Raw genomic sequence first — 15507 nt, 5'->3', positions numbered from 1 at the left:
AGCCACCACACCTGGGTATGATTACTTTTAATTAATTTAAATTTAAAAGTAAAGAAAGACATATAGCTATTTACCTTTATAGTTCATGTTTATAACAGCACAAAATTAGAAAAATTATCAAAATATCAAACAATAAATGATAATTACCTGTGATACACCCATAATGAAAATGTAGGCAGTCATTAAATATGATTATATAGATTTGTATTTATTGACGTCAAAAAATGTTAATAAGATACTGATAAATGAAAAAAAATTATTTAAAGGTTGTGCGGCCAAGGGAAGTGGCTCATGCCTGTAATCCCAGCACTTTGAGAGGCCGAGGTGGGTGGATCACGAGGTCAGGAGATAGAGGCCATCCTGGCTATCACGGTGAAACCCCGTCTCTACTAAAAATACAAAAAAATTAGCCGGGTGAGGTGGCGGGCGCCTGTAGTCCCAGCTACTCGGGAGGCTGAGGCAGGAGAATGGCGTGAACCCGAGAGGTGGAGCTTGCAGTGAGCGGAGATCACCACTGCACTCCAGTCTGGGCAACAGAGGGAGCCTCCGTCTAAAAAAAAAAAAAAAAAAAGCAATGAAAGCTTAAATAACAAAGGTTCACTGACGATCAGAATAGAAAAAGACTCAATCCAGAGAATTTTTTAACATGTTAGTCTTAGAAAACAAATTTTCCTATTTGGTACTTAAACAAGGGTTCAGCAAGGAGGCCTCTCTGGCTTCACAGCAACCTGCACCGGTCTTTTGTACAGATCCTGGTGGACTGGCTTGCTCTGGGCCCTACTAACCTCCAGTAGCGAGACTATTTTATGTTTAGGTGCCAATACTCTGGTTAACTTTCCTGACCCTCAGTTTATTGAGAGCTTAGTTCACTGAGAGCCTCTGAACTGGAAAGGCTTGGTCAAGAAGCCCAAGTTGAAACCGGCTTTTATTCTGTATTGTTCTCACCTCCTTACAGATGAGGCTGTGGGTTTTGTCCTATATTACCTACTTTCCACAAATTCCCTTGGGAAGAGTGAGCAGAGGAGTGGTTCCGTTTTCAGTGCTTCCCTAAATGCAAACATAACAAACATTCCATGCTAAGGTAGTTGTGAGCAGCGGGTTGGGGGAGTCAACAGCTGCAGACGCTTTTCAGCCATTCTCAGCTTCTGGAGAGCTTTTCTCTACTGGAGCTACTGAACGAAATCTGGCTGATGCCAGCCAGGGGACGCTGCGTGCATTACGGCGCCTGCAAGGGCTACAACCCCTAATATCTAGCAACTCTTTCCCGATCCTTTGGCGCACAAGGAATTGAGGGTAAGCTCAGCAGTAAACAGTATTTAAACAGCTACTAGGCGACTCTTCCAGGCTGATAAAGTGGCTTCTCTAAAGGGCAGCCATCATACAACATGTTTAGCAAAATGCCTTTGTTCCCCTGCGGCACCAGTAGCTACATCCTGAATTACAACAAAATCAATTTAAAAATTTAAAACTCTGCATTTTAAACATGTATATATGTAAACACTTCTCTCTTAATCACAGACACTCTCAGGTTATAATGTTTCTCCCCAATCCCCTCTTGAGAAATCTCTCAATGATGATTCTGTAATTATCCCTTTCCCTGGGTTAAAACTGACCTTCGTAAAAATGCTGAACTTACAGGAAAATGCAGTAACAGTGGTACAGTCTCTCTGTCTGCTTTATTATGTAGTTAGTTAATACATTCGTGGAAGTACTAATAACTGAGTAACAGTTTGAATGTGCAACAACATGCTATATATATAGCCCAGGCCCAGCCTTCTGAATTTTTCGAACAGTGAGGAAACACTGAATGAAATTAGCAATGGGCCAATAAGGGTGTAATTCTAAAATCCTTAAAAAAAAAAAAAAAAAAAAAAACCTAAACAGGAAATACTGTATATTTGTACAGCTTGGTGGGTTTTCCACGTTCTAACAAGAGATACACCAGAGGAAAGCTTGACTTGCTGCTGTAATGGCTCTATCTCATATTGAAGCCCCAACGTGAGTATCTTGGGTTTATAGCACAAGTGTAAATCCTACCTCAGCTGTCCCTTAAAAGAATCAGAAGTTATGGCAGCAGCTGCAACATGGTCCCCTCACTCTCCAGCCACTCGTGGTTTTACTAACTTTGGTTAACAGCTCTTTGTGAGAGAGAGTCATTTAGGAGCATACACTCCATGTAAGAACTATTTCCTTATTTTTTCATTGACTAAACTGCTTACAAATAGCATTCGCTAAGGCTCTATGAAGAATCTAAAGTTGATTTGTGTGCCTAATCTGGGTGTCCTATTGACAAAGACATTCCCATACACACAACCAACCCAGATTGTAACTAATGAAAACAAATGAAGAAAAAGATCATTTGCATTCTCGTAATTATAGAGCATCTAGCATTGTATCTGGCACGTTGTAAGGGCTCAATAGATATTCATTGAGTTAGATTACTAGAATCTGTTCTGCCTCACTCCCAAAATCTCAATGTTTCACATACTAGAGTAATGAGTAAATATTCCTCTGCATTGCCTGGTGTAAATGGTAAAAATCAATGGCCTTGGTCCCAAGTAAGCTGGGCTGACAAGGGAACCATGGCCACTGCCAGCGTCTCCTAGAAGAGACTTCTGCCAGTAACAGTTTTTTTCTGCTTTGCCATAGAATCAATGGTTAGGAAGGAGCCGCTGAATCTGCAATGCACAAAATTCTTTTGAAAACCTAAAAACATGGGAAAGAACGCTAATGTTAACTTTTTGCTGCTAGGGTGGCAGGTCAAGCGCTGATCAAATCCCAGTGGAAGTTTTCTTAGTCCCATTTATTCTCTTGAGAAATCTGTCTACCTACGACTTTCTTCGCGTGTTGTGGTAGAAGGCCGCCAACCCTGCTCAAGGAAGTTTTATTGTTGTTGTTGTTGTTGTTTTGTTTTTGTTTTTTTCTCCGAATTTAGGAAAGTGTTCTCTGCTAGGTAGATTGAATCACTTGTTAACAATCGCCCAAGATGAGAGCCCTGGTATAAATGCTCTGCACACAGCTTGCCTTCCTCTCTTAACTGGCTGTGGTGACAGGCAAGGCTCCAATCTGACCTCAACAGGTCCTCACTCCAAAATCAGACTGAAACACACAATAAGCCAAGTCCATTAAAATAACATTAAAGGTCTGGATTTAGCTCCACTAAACAGCAGAATTAAACTTTCAAGGGTCCAGCCACAATAAAGAGATTTCTTTAAAGTCATTTAGGGTTGCACAGTTGTAGCTATTAGGGATCAGATCTTTATCTCAAAGGTACATAGTTTACCTTTGATTCTCCTCCAGAACTCCCACCAATGTCAACTTTCTCCACTGTTGGGATCAAGCCCCTGGCCTCCCTTTAATGTTGGGTTTTATTGCTGATTCTACAAGATCAACAGAAAAATTACAAGGAAAAGCTGTGAAGTTCCCTTCCGATGACAAGTTGTTTTAACAAAAAGAGCCCTCTCTTAAACGGTGAAACTTAAACACAGTAAACGACTCGCTGTAAAATGGAGCTGAGGGAGACAAAAACAAACAAAAACAAAAACAACAACAAAAAACAAAGTAACAAAACAAACACAAATTAATCAGTCCGATATCTTATTCAGGGTTTGTTCGCTTGTCCAGGAAACTGGCAACGAGTGTCTTGAAAACAAGAGAAGGGGCAAGTGCCAGTTAGCACCCTTTCGCCTTTCTCCGGAGTCAGACAATCCGGGTAAGGCTGAGGGTGCTCCGGGAGGGTTCCCAGGGAGTCAGCGCGCTTTCGAATCCCCATCCCCCAGTACCGAGCTGGGGAGCTCTGACCCCAGGTCCTCCATCCCTGGACTGACACACCCAGTCTCCCCCCAAATCCCCACGGCACCTTCCCCTTGCCTCTGGAGCGCTCGCGGGTCTCCGAGGGACACCCTCTCCCTGCGGTAGATGACCCCGCGCCCACTCTGTCGTGGAACCCCGTTGTTTCTAATGCCCTCCCTCCGCAGCAGCACCCCTTCAAAACCCATCGCCACCCTCTCTCTCCCCAGTTGCAGGAGGAAGTCGCTCTGCTTCCTCTGTTCTCACCGCCCGCCCGAGCTTGGGCGCCCGGGGCTTTCTGGGTGGGGTTCTTTTTTGTGTACACGGTGTGTGTGTGTGCGCGCGAGAGTGTGTGTGCCAAACGCTCATCGCATCCTTCCGCCTAGGCTGCCTCAGGTGCTCGCAGGAGGCGATCGGGATCTCGTTCTGCCCCTATCCCCGGCTCTTTGTGCGGAGTCCAGAGCAGCGTGAGGTCAGCTCTTTAGCTCACACCCCCGGCCCCGACACCGGGTGGGAGCCCCCGCCTCCCCCTCCGCCTCCTCCGCAGCCGTCCGAGCCCGGCTTTGATAGTCCGCTTCCATCCCGGCGCACGCCTCCGCCGTGCCGGGCGGCCGGAGCGCTGTCAGCGGGCGCCTGGGACTCGGACCCCGGCCGGCGGCTACCGGTGCGAAAACTTACTGGAGCGGAGAAAGAGAGCGCGCGGCGCACCGGGCGGCCGCACTGGCGCCGTTCCTGCCCCTTCCCGCGTCGCTCCCGCCTGGAGCGCGTCCCCCGGGATGCCCCGTCCCCCGGCCACTCACCAGCACCACGGAGCCCCGCACGGCCTCAGACACGCTCTGCCGGAGCTCAGCCGCCGTGCCAGGCTTGCTGAGCCGTTTGGTGAATTTGCGCACTTCGGCCATGGCAGCGGCAGCGGGCGAGTCTCGGCGGGCTGGCCGACCTCGGCTGGCGGACGAGCGGGCGGACTCACTGCCCCGGCCCGCGGCGGCCGCGGCCGCTGCTGCTCCCTCTGTTTACTCGCCGGCCGGCCAGCCACATCGCAGCTCGGCGGCGGCGCGGCTCACGCTGCTCCTCCCTCCCACCTCCCACCCGCTGCTCCTCCCTCGTTCTCTCCTTCCCTCCTTTTCTCGCTCGCTTCGCCCGCTCACTGTCCTGCCCCACCGCGTCGGCGGCGGCAGCTCCCTCCCCTAGAGGGCCCGAGCTCCGATCGCCACCAGCCGAAGCAGGAGGGTGTGTCCGATGGGGAAGGGTGTGTAGAGGGGGAGGGAGAACTGGAGGTGGGGGTGAGGGTCACGAGGGAAGAGGGGGGAAGTGGCTACCGCTCGGGCTCCGCCCGCAGCTGATGTTGCTGGTGCAGCCGCATCCGGGAGGGGAGATCTGGGCTGCTTCTTTTTTTTCCGCTTGAGTGGGGCGGGCGGGGCGGGGTGGGGTGGGGGAACAGAGAGGGGTGATGAAATGTCTCCAAGAGTGGGGCGTGCACTACCCTAGTGCTCCTCTCCCGCCTCGAAGCTGCAATTCCCGCAGGAGGGCTGGAGAACTCTCATGTCCCCCCACCCCGCAAGCCCCCAGGGCCCAGGCGGCTAGGGGCTGGAAAACAACGTGGAGCAGCCGCCTTTTGTGTGCTCTGTGGGGAAGGGTCGCACCAATGTCGAAGGACATACAGCGGCTTTCCAGCGTGAGCGGCTCGCCTGGGTCCCCCTCCTCGCCCACACCGTTTTCCTACCCAGTTAGTTCACCTAACTAGGGGCAACACTGGGGAGAGAGCATGCTTCTGGAAATGGGAACTTATTGTGGCGGCACCCCTCGCTCCGTGCCCCACGGGCGAGAGCTGGATGGTGGGGCCTGAGCCTGTGGCAGGTGGTCCCTAGGTCAGCACTGACTGCGCCAGGAGTGGGGTGGGGGTGGGGTGGCATTAGGAAGGCCATCTCCCTGGGTTTGGAGGACTTACCAATCTTCTAGTAGCTTTTACAAGTGCCCTGCACTCACCTCTCCATTTCCTATTCATCTCCTTACCCTTTTCAGCTTCCAAGAAATTGTTTTTCCAAGAATCAAAGAACATCTCATAACAGGGTATAAAAGGAACATGCTTAAGACAGAAATAGGGACGTGAATCTTGAAGTACTAGTGACCCTGTCAGACCTCCTGAAGTGCAGAGTGAAAGGCTCCACTGATGATGGCAGTTTTCTATCTGGTTATTTCATTTGTTGAGAGTTTGGAAATGGCCCTCAGTCTGGGGGATGGAGCAGCCCTTCTGAAAGCAGTCCTACCACCACCCATAGGGCACTTTCCCCACCCTCAGAGACCAAACAGCCTTTTAGGGGACTTTATTATGGAAACAAGCGCATGCGTGGTGATGGTTTCTTTGAACCCAGAAAAGGCCAAGTGTCTTCGCAGTAAGCCTATTTCAGTCATCACATCAGTCTCAATAAAGCATATGTGGAGGCTCCTAGAGGGCCTGGGACCTGGAAGTCCTCTAAAGACATTCTGTCACAAATCTTAGTTTTGCACAGTATGTGTAAAATTTGTTAATTGTTGCACGTAGGCAGATCTCCAAGAATTCATACCCTCTATTCCATAAATGCCTGTGTGGCTCATGCTGTTTGTTACTGCCACAATAGCTATAACACTTTTTGCTTGCGAAGAGAGCCCAGATTCACTTCAAGTATAGGGCAGAGCCACAGGGTTTGGGGAAGGCAGGCCCAACTCCAGGTGATGAATCATGACTGATGAAAAAACCATGATAAGCTCCCTCTTATTGACTAGTGGGATGGTCTGGACTCCCACTCAGTTTGGGCCAAGGAGATATAAGAGGGAAGTGTGAGAGGAGGGTTCCTGGGAAAGTTTTTGTACCTTAATAAAAAAAAATAAAAAGGAGAGAGGTCCAGGCCCCACTTTCTTCCTGAGAGGGATGTTTGCTTGCAATGCTTTGGCCCTTGGCAGCCATATTGCAACCATGAGGCAAGGCCAAGACAATCTCAGAGAAGCCAATCCAGAATCCAGACAGCATTGAACTGTTGAACCAGGCCTGATACTGCCTACCTCTGAGTTCCTTTTTATGTAAGAAAAATAAACCCCTGCAATTTATGCCACTTTTAGATGAATATTTTGTTACTTTCAGGCAAAAGCATTCTTAGTACTATGGGCTCTATTGTAGCCACTGAAGGTGCATCACATTAAACAAGACAGGCAAGGTCCCTCCTCTCTTGGAGCTCAATGTGAGCGCAACGAAATGAACATGTTAATTTCAGAAAGATAAATGCTATGCAGAGAATTAAGGTGAGTTGATAGAGAGTAACTGGAGTTGGGGACCTAGTTTAAAATAGATGATGAAGAAAAGCTTCTTTGAGGAGGTAAACACTGAGCTGAGTCTTGAAGAAAAAGAAGCAATCAGCAGAGAACAGCAGGTAGAGCATTCCAGGCTACAGGAATGCCAGGAACAAAGGCCTAGAGATGGGAGCAGACATTAAGTCAAAGACCAAAAAAAGGCCAGTGTGGCTGGAGCATAGAAGGAAGAGGAGTGGTACAAGATAGAGTAGGAGAAGTAAGCAATTTTTGCAGAGTCTTGTGAGCCATGGGAAACATATGTCACACTGATGGTGCACAAACACCATCTGGCCATTGTGCAGGCTCTATGCTCATTCTTGAGATTGTAGATTTCACTTCTTCTGGTTTAAGACTTCTATTTAAGTACATAAACATTGAGCATGGTGCTACGCACTGAGGGAGAATGCAGTATGAATTAAAGACACTATTTCCTTCTGGGAAAAAAAAAAAGAAAGTCTAGTACAGAATGTATTTATGGTACAAAGTAGTATGTGATACAGACCATACTCAAGGTAAAGAGGCAGGAAGGGCCAAGCACGGTGGCTCACGCCTATAATCCCAGCACTTTGGGAGGCTGAGGTGGGTGGATCACCTGAGGTCAGGAGTTCAAGACCAGCCTGACCAACATGGTGAAACCCCGTCTCTACTAAAAATACAAAAATTAGCCAGGCGTGGTGGCGGGCGCCTGTAATCCCAACTGCTTGGGAGGCTGAGGCAGGAGAATTGCTTGAACTCGGGAGGCAGAGATTTCACTGAGCCAAGATTGCACCATTGCACTCCAGCCTGGGCAAGAAGAGTGAGACTCCGTCTCAAAAAAGATTAAAAAAAAAAAAAAAGACAGGGAAGATCATACCTGCTTAGGGTCTATGAAAGGCTTTCTGAAACAGGGAGTGTTTGAGCTGGACTTTGCGGAATGGGTAGGATTTGGATATAACTACACTCACATAGTAAAGGGAAATTGTAGGTGCAATCTTACAACTTCCAATGGGGCATTTTATTGGGTGATTTCTTTTGTACATTTGTTAAATATATTAGGTTTTTATCACAAATTTAGCTGCTGCCTTAAGACTATCCTAGTTGAACCTGAGATACAAGTATTAGAAATGCCATTGAGCCCTTTGACCGAGAAATTCCACTTGTATAAATCAACGCCAAATAAAAACTCGCACATGTGAACTCAGATGCCTGTATAAGGATGGTCATTGTATCAAATGTTTGTAATAGCAAAATATTAGAAAGAACCTGAATGTCCATCTAAAAGGGACTTCTTTATGATCAGTCCCTAGACCACTGCCTGGCACAAAAAAATAGTGGGTGCTCAAAAAATAGTTGTTCAGGGAATGAATGAATACATGTGATTTATTCAAACGAAGGGACTCTCTTCAGCTATTAAAAAAAGAATGACATATATATGTATGTACTTACATTGAAAAAGCTCCAAAGGATATTCATTGATAAAGCAAGTTGCAGAATGACTCTATTTATAAAAATGTGTATGTGTGGGCCAGACACGGTGGCTCACGCCTGTAATCCCAACACTTTGGGAGGCCGAGGCAGGCAGATCACCTGAGGCCAGGAATTTGAGACCAACCTGGCCAACATGGCATGGCGAAACTCCGTCTCTACTAAAAATACAAAATTTACCCAGGCATGATGGTGTGCACCCTGTAATCTCAGCTACTTGGGAAGCTGAGGCATGAGAATCGCTTGAACCCAGGAGGTGGAGATTGGTGGAGATTGCAGTGAGCCGAGATTGCTCCACTGCACTCCAGCCTGGAGGATACAGCGGGACTCTGTCTCAAAAAAAAAAAAAAAAAAGTGTGTGTGGTGTGTGTGTGTACATGTATGTCCCTATACATGAGTTAATAGTGAGGGCCTCATGGGTGGGAAGTGTAAGTGGGGAGCAAAGAGACTTTAACATTTTATCATCTAAATGCCAAAGACTCTCAAATTTATATTTCCATCCTCAAACATCAGACTTGTATATTGAACTCAGCATCCCCACTGGGATGTCTAGTAAGTATCTCTAATTCAGCATGCCTAAAATCGAAGTCTTATTCTTTCTCCACGAATCTAGTTTTTCTATAGTTTTCTCCATCTCAGTATATGATCATTCTTTCTAGTTCCTCAGAACAAAAGCCTTAGAGTCATCTTATTTCCTACACACCCTTTATACAACCAACAGCAAAGCCTGTTGGCTCTGCCTTCAAAATACATCTGAAATCCAACCACTTCTTAATATCTCTACCAATACCACCAGCAACCCTTAGCAAGCTTACGTCAATAGCCTCTCAACTGACCTCCCTGCTTCCACCCTTACCCTCCTGTAGCCTATTTGCAACATAGCCAGTGATTCCCACCAACCCCCTGTTCAGTTTCTACTTACAGTGACCTACAATATCTAGTGTTATTTCTTGCTGTGTAACAAATTACTCCCAAGTTTAGCAGCTTAAAACAATACACATATATTATCTCACAGTTTCTGTTGTTCAGGAATCTAAGCATGACTTAGTTGGGTTGTCCAAACCAGAGTTTCTCGCTAGGCTGCCATCAAGGTATGAGTTCAGGATCTCTCACAGGCTTTGATCAAGGTGTCAGAGCAGGGACCTCACCCATCTCAAGGTTTAACTGGGGCAGAATTTGTTTTTAAGCCCATTCAGTGGTTGTGGCAGCATCCAGATCCTTACAGGTTGTTGCAGTAAGGGCCTTAGTTCCTTGCTGGCTGTCGGCCAGAGGCTGGCCTCAGTTCCTTGCCTCATGAGCTTCTCCAGAAGGCAATTAATAACATGGCAGTTTACCAAAGTGAGCAAACAGGGCCAGGCGCGGGGGCTCACACCTATAGTTCCAGCACTTTGGGAGGCCAATGCGGATGGATCACTTGATGTCAGGAGTTCAAGACCAGCCTGGCCAACATGGTGAAACCCCATCTCTACTAAGAATACTAAAGTTGGCAGGGTGTGGTGGCACGTACCTGTAATCCCAGCTACTGGAGAGGCTGAGGTGAGAGGATCACTTGAACCCAGGAGGCGGAGCTTGCAGTGAGCCAAGATCCCACCACTGCACTCCAGCCTGGGCAACAGAGTGAGATTCTGTCAAAAAAGAAAAAGAAAAAAAGTGAGCAAACAAGAGAGAGTTGAAAGAGTGAAAGATTACCTGCAATTGGAAGCCACAGTCTTTTATAACCTAAACTTGGAAGTAGCATTCCATCAATTTTACTGTATTTTATTCACTAGATCCAGCTCACATTGAAGGGGAAGATATTACACAGGGTATTAATACTAGGAGGCAGGAATCATCTGGAGCCATGTCAGGAACTGCCCATCACAATCTACCTGACCTGTCTCACCCAGCATTACAGCTTTTTTCCCCATACCTGTCTGATCTCATCTCCTATTGATCCTCTCCTTTGCACTCCATGATCTACCACAGAGGCCTCCTTGCAGGTCCCTGAATTGCCAAGGCTTTGTCCATCATGAAGGCCTCCTCACTTACTGTTCCTTCTACCCAGTGAAAGAAGCTTCATTACTTACTCTCTCAACATCTTTAGGTTTTGGGCATTCCTTGACCTTCGTATTTAAAAGTTCAACCCTGCTGGGCGCGGTGGCTCAAGCCTGTAATCCCAGCACTTTGGGAGGCCGAGACGGGCGGATCATGAGGTCAGGAGATCGAGACCATCCTGGCAAACACGGTGAAACCCCGTCTCTACTAAAAAAAATACAAAAAACTAGCCGGGTGAGGTGTCGGGCGCCTGTAGTCCCAGCTACTCGGGAGCCTGAGGCAGGAGAATGGCGTAAACCCGGGAGGCGGAGCTTGCAGTGAGCTGAGATCCAGCCACTGCACTCCAGCCTGGGCGACAGAGTGAGACTCCATCTCAAAAAAAAAAAAAAAAAAAAAAAAAAGGTTCAACCCTCCTGCCATCTCCTATCTAACTTGCTTTCTTTGTTTTTCTCCAAAGCACTTGTCACCGTTTGATATACTATATATGTTTATATATTTATTTTATCATCTGTCTTCCACACTAAAATGCACGTTCCACGAAAGCAGAATATTTTGTCTGCTTTGTTCACTGCTTTATCATCAGTGCCTAAAGCAGCACTGCCCAACAGAAATATAATATGAGCACATATGTAATTATAAATTCACTCGTAGCCACATTAAAAATTAGTAAAAAGAAGCAGGTGAAATTAATTTTGATAGTATATTTTCACTGGGTGTGGTGGCTCACACCTGTAATCCCAGCAATTTGGAGGGCCGAGGTGGGCAGATCGCTTGAGCTCAGGAGTTTGACACTAGCCTGGGCAACATGGTGAAACCCTGTCTCTACCAAAAGTACAAAAAATTAGCCAGGTGTGGTGGTGTGACACTGTGGTACTAGCTACTCTGGAGGCTGAGGTGGGAGGATCGCTTGAGCCCAAGAGGCAGAGGTTGCAGTGAACTGAGATTACACCACTGCACTCCAGCCACTGCACTCCAGCCTTTAAGATGGAGTCAGTATATTAATGAGATAATGTGCTCTCTTTTTCTCATAATAAGTCTTCAAAATTTGGAGTGTACTCTACCCTTACACTGTAATTTAGATATTAAATTTTCTTCAGAAATCTATGAGGATCTGTATTTAGACTTCATAAACTTATGAAAGAGTAGATTCACAAATTCAAGTTGTTCCAAACATACTTAAAAAGTTTTCTAGGCTGGGCATGGTGGCTCACACCTGTAATCCCACCACTTTGGGAGGCCGAGGTGGGCGAATCACCTGAGGTCAGGAGTTCGAGACAAGCCTGGCCAACATGGTGAAACCCTATCCCTACTAAAAATACCAAAAATTAGCCAGGCATAGTGGCGGGCACCTGTAATCCCAGCTACTCAGGAGGCTGAGACAGGAGAATTGCTTGAACCCAGGAGGGGGAGGTTGCAGTAAGCCGAGATCACGACATTGTATGCCAGCCTGAGCAACAAGAGTGAAACTCTATCTCAAAAAAAAAAAAAAGTTTTCTAATGGCCGGGTGCGGTGGCTCATGCCTATAATCCCAGCACTTTGGGAGGCTGAGGCAGGAGGATCATTTGAGGTCAGGAGTTTGAGACCAGCCTGACAAACATGGTGAAACCTTGTCTCCTCTAAAAATACAAAAAATTGGCCAGACATGGTGGCTCAGACCTGTAATCCCAGCCCTTTGGGAGGCTGAGGCAGGTGGATCACGAGGTCAGGAGTTTGAGACCAGCCTGGCCAATATGATGAAACCCAGTCTGTACTAAAAATACAAAAATTAGCCTGGTGTGGTGGTATGCACCTGTAGTCCCAGCTACTCTGGAGGCTGAGACAGAAGAATCACTTGAAACCGGGAGGTGCAGGTTGCAGTGAGCCATGATCATACCACTGCAGTCCAGCCTGGGCGACAGAGTGAGACTCCATGGCTAAATAAATAAATAAACCAGCCTGATCAACATAACAAGACCCCATCTTTACAAAAAATTAAAAAATTAGCTGGGCATTGTGGTACACGCCTGTAGTTCCTGCTACTCAGGAGGTTGAGACAGGTGGATCACATGAGCCCAGGAGTTTGAGGCTTCAGTGAGCCATGATTGTGCCACTGTGCATGGGTGCATGTGTGACAAAGCAAGACCCTGTCAAAAAAAAAATTCTAATAACTGTATTTCATATCAGTTTTGTATTTAAGTATAAATTAACTAAAATTACAAATGCATTTCCCCAGTCACATGAGCTACATTCATGTCCTCAATAGCCATGTGTGACTAGTGGCCACAGTGTTGCACAAGGCAGGCCTAGAACAGTGCTCAGCACTTAAGGGTCACTCAATAATTAATTATTATATACAAATTGTGTGCAGCTTCTCCGATCAGAATATATCCATGATGACTTCAATGAGATAAATAAAGCAAAACAAAAGAAATCGTGATACCATGTTCACTTCTGTGTGTTGTTGAGACATTTATTACAACCAAATTATAATTGTGAAAGGCTGTATGGTCTCCAAAGCATATTTATATCCATTATCTCATTCAGTCTTCAGAACAATCTGGAGAGGTAAACAGAGCCAAGATGATTTTTCCCCATTTTACAGATAAGTCACACAGTAGTTGGCAGGGCCAGAAACAGAAGCCAGGTCTTTTAGGTCTCTTTCAAATGCACCACATGGCATTGACTAACCTTAGGGGCCCTGGGAGAATCTCCATCTTACTTTAATTCTATGCGGCTCCATCAGTCTTGAATTTATAGTGAGATTGTCATATATATTTTAATCTGTCAGATAACTGTATATTGTTGGATACAATAATATAGGCAATATATGAGTATTTGAAAAAGTTAAAAGCCCTATTGCAATTATAAGATATTTTAAATAATATAAAACTTATTGAATATATATTAATCGCCTATGGTACCACTTGGAATAATGAGAGATTCCTTATTTCCCAAAGTCATCACCTTCTTTTTCACTTTTTTATCCTTCAAAGGGATATTTTTAAAAAATATTAAAAACATATTTTAAAAATATTTTTAAATTTTATTAAAAATATTTTTTAAGCCAGGTGCGTTGGCTCATGCCTGTAATCCCAGCACTTTGGGAGGCCAAGGCGGGCGGATCATGAGGTCAGGAGATAGAGACCATCCTGGCTATCACGGTGAAACCCCGTTTCTACTAAAGATACAAACAAACAAACAAATTAGCCAAGCGTGGTGGCGGGCGCCTGTAGTCCCAGCTACTTGGGAGGCTGAGGCAGGAGAATGGCGTGAACCTGGGAGGCAGAGCTCGCAGTGAACTGAGATCATGCCATTGCACTCCATCCTGGGCAACAGAGTGAGACTCTGTCTCAAGAAAAAAAAAAAAAATATATATATATATATATATACACACACACACACATATATATACACACACACACTCAGCTGGGCACAGTGGCTCACACCTATACTCCCAGCACTTTGAGAGGCCGAGGCAGGTGGATCACCTGAGGTCAGGATTCGAGACCAGCCTGGCTAACATGGTGAAACCCCTTCTCTACTAAAAATACAAAAATTAGCCAGGTGTGGTGGCAGAAGCCTGTAATCCCAGCTACTCGGGAGGCTGAGGCAGGAGAATCACTTGAACCCCGGAGGCGGAGGTTTCAGTGAGCCGAGATTGTGCCATTGAACTCCAGCTGGGGGGCAAGAGTGAAACTCCGTCTCAAAATAATAATAATAATAATAATAATAATAATAATAATCTTATTGAGTTCTCAAAAAGGATAAACAATAACCCGGGAGTTGTACATGCTATTGCTAAAGGACCACATTCATTGTCACACCCGGGCTGTACAGGCTTGAAAGGAGTGGGGAAGGGCTGATGCACATGAGAGCTCTGATGAGAGAGTTCAGGCAAGGACAGAGTACAGGTGGCATTGATCTTACCCAGAGGACATTTTCTCAGGTCACTTTAATTCCTTTATGAGATGACAAAGGACACCTGCCAATCTGAACTGTGGAAATCTGAACTAAAAGATCAGCCTCCCCTCAAAGACTGGTAGTTGTGTTTATAATAATGGCAAAGAAGAGTTGGAAGTACCAGAAACCGGGCAAGCCTGAGGTTGCATTTTTCAAAGGTCAGCTAAGGATTATGCTCCACACCCAAGAGATGGAGCCACGAAAGCCATGAATCCTGTGCTTGGGGGACTACTGAGTGAAGAGTTAGGTGCCTTGGCAACCAGACGTCAGGCCCCTCCCATCATCTTATCTAATACCAGCGACTTTTTCTTCTCTATCAATCAGTTCTTTGTTAATGTCCTAGCAGCCTTGTAGATGCACTCACCTAAATTAAAACATCTGGAGTTCTTAAACCTCCTGATCTGATATCCTTCGAGATGACCTACTGGACTTCAAATTGCTCTACCTAATGGCAGCTAGTTCCTGTATAAGCATCAATTCAAGACCCAAAGCCCAGATGGGTGGAGATACCTACGGACATTTGACTATCATGTTCCTCAAGATAATCTATGGAGAAAATGATTCAGATGTGGTCCTGCTGCCCTTGAAAAGATCACAGTATACATGCACCACTGTTAATTTTAAAAGGTTAGGTACAGTTGTCATGTTTCATTATCAGAAATGCACTATTTTGTTTTTTCAATATACTTCTAGGTCACTGAGGAGGATTAACCCAATAGTTTCTCTATGTAGCTCTCATTGAAAAATTTTCCATCATCCTGTTTCGTAAATTGATAGTCATTAATATTCCCCCAATAGATGGCTATTACTATAAGTGACCTAGCTAAAATTCTGTTGTAAAAGAGTGAAACGAGGTTGTTTTGTTTATGAGCCCCTACGTGTACCTCTCTGGGCTCAATCTGATGACCTTTTTTCTTTAGCCAAATAGAATGTTCTATCCTTTAGCCCCACAGCTA

At 45.8% G+C, this 15507-nt stretch overlaps 1 protein-coding gene across 4 annotated transcripts in view; it reads right to left on the bottom strand.

The window, feature by feature from the left end:
* Positions 1–4828, bottom strand: part of DOCK11 (dedicator of cytokinesis 11) — a 190581-nt gene extending 185753 nt beyond the window's left edge. For all 4 annotated transcript variants that reach the window (XM_005594441.5, XM_005594442.5, XM_074029891.1 and 1 more), the window contains exon 1: positions 4590–4828. In XM_005594441.5, the coding sequence (XP_005594498.3) occupies positions 4590–4691 (102 nt within the window). In that variant the 5' untranslated portion in view covers positions 4692–4828. The remainder of the gene's footprint in view (positions 1–4589) is intronic.
* Between the last annotated feature and the right edge of the window lie 10679 nt (positions 4829–15507).

The sequence above is a fragment of the Macaca fascicularis genome, chromosome X (genome assembly GCF_037993035.2).
Source record: "Macaca fascicularis isolate 582-1 chromosome X, T2T-MFA8v1.1".
Taxonomy (NCBI): Eukaryota; Metazoa; Chordata; class Mammalia; order Primates; family Cercopithecidae; genus Macaca; species Macaca fascicularis.
The sequence above is the reverse complement of the archived record's forward strand: the minus strand, read 5'-3'. Positions and strand labels throughout refer to the sequence as shown.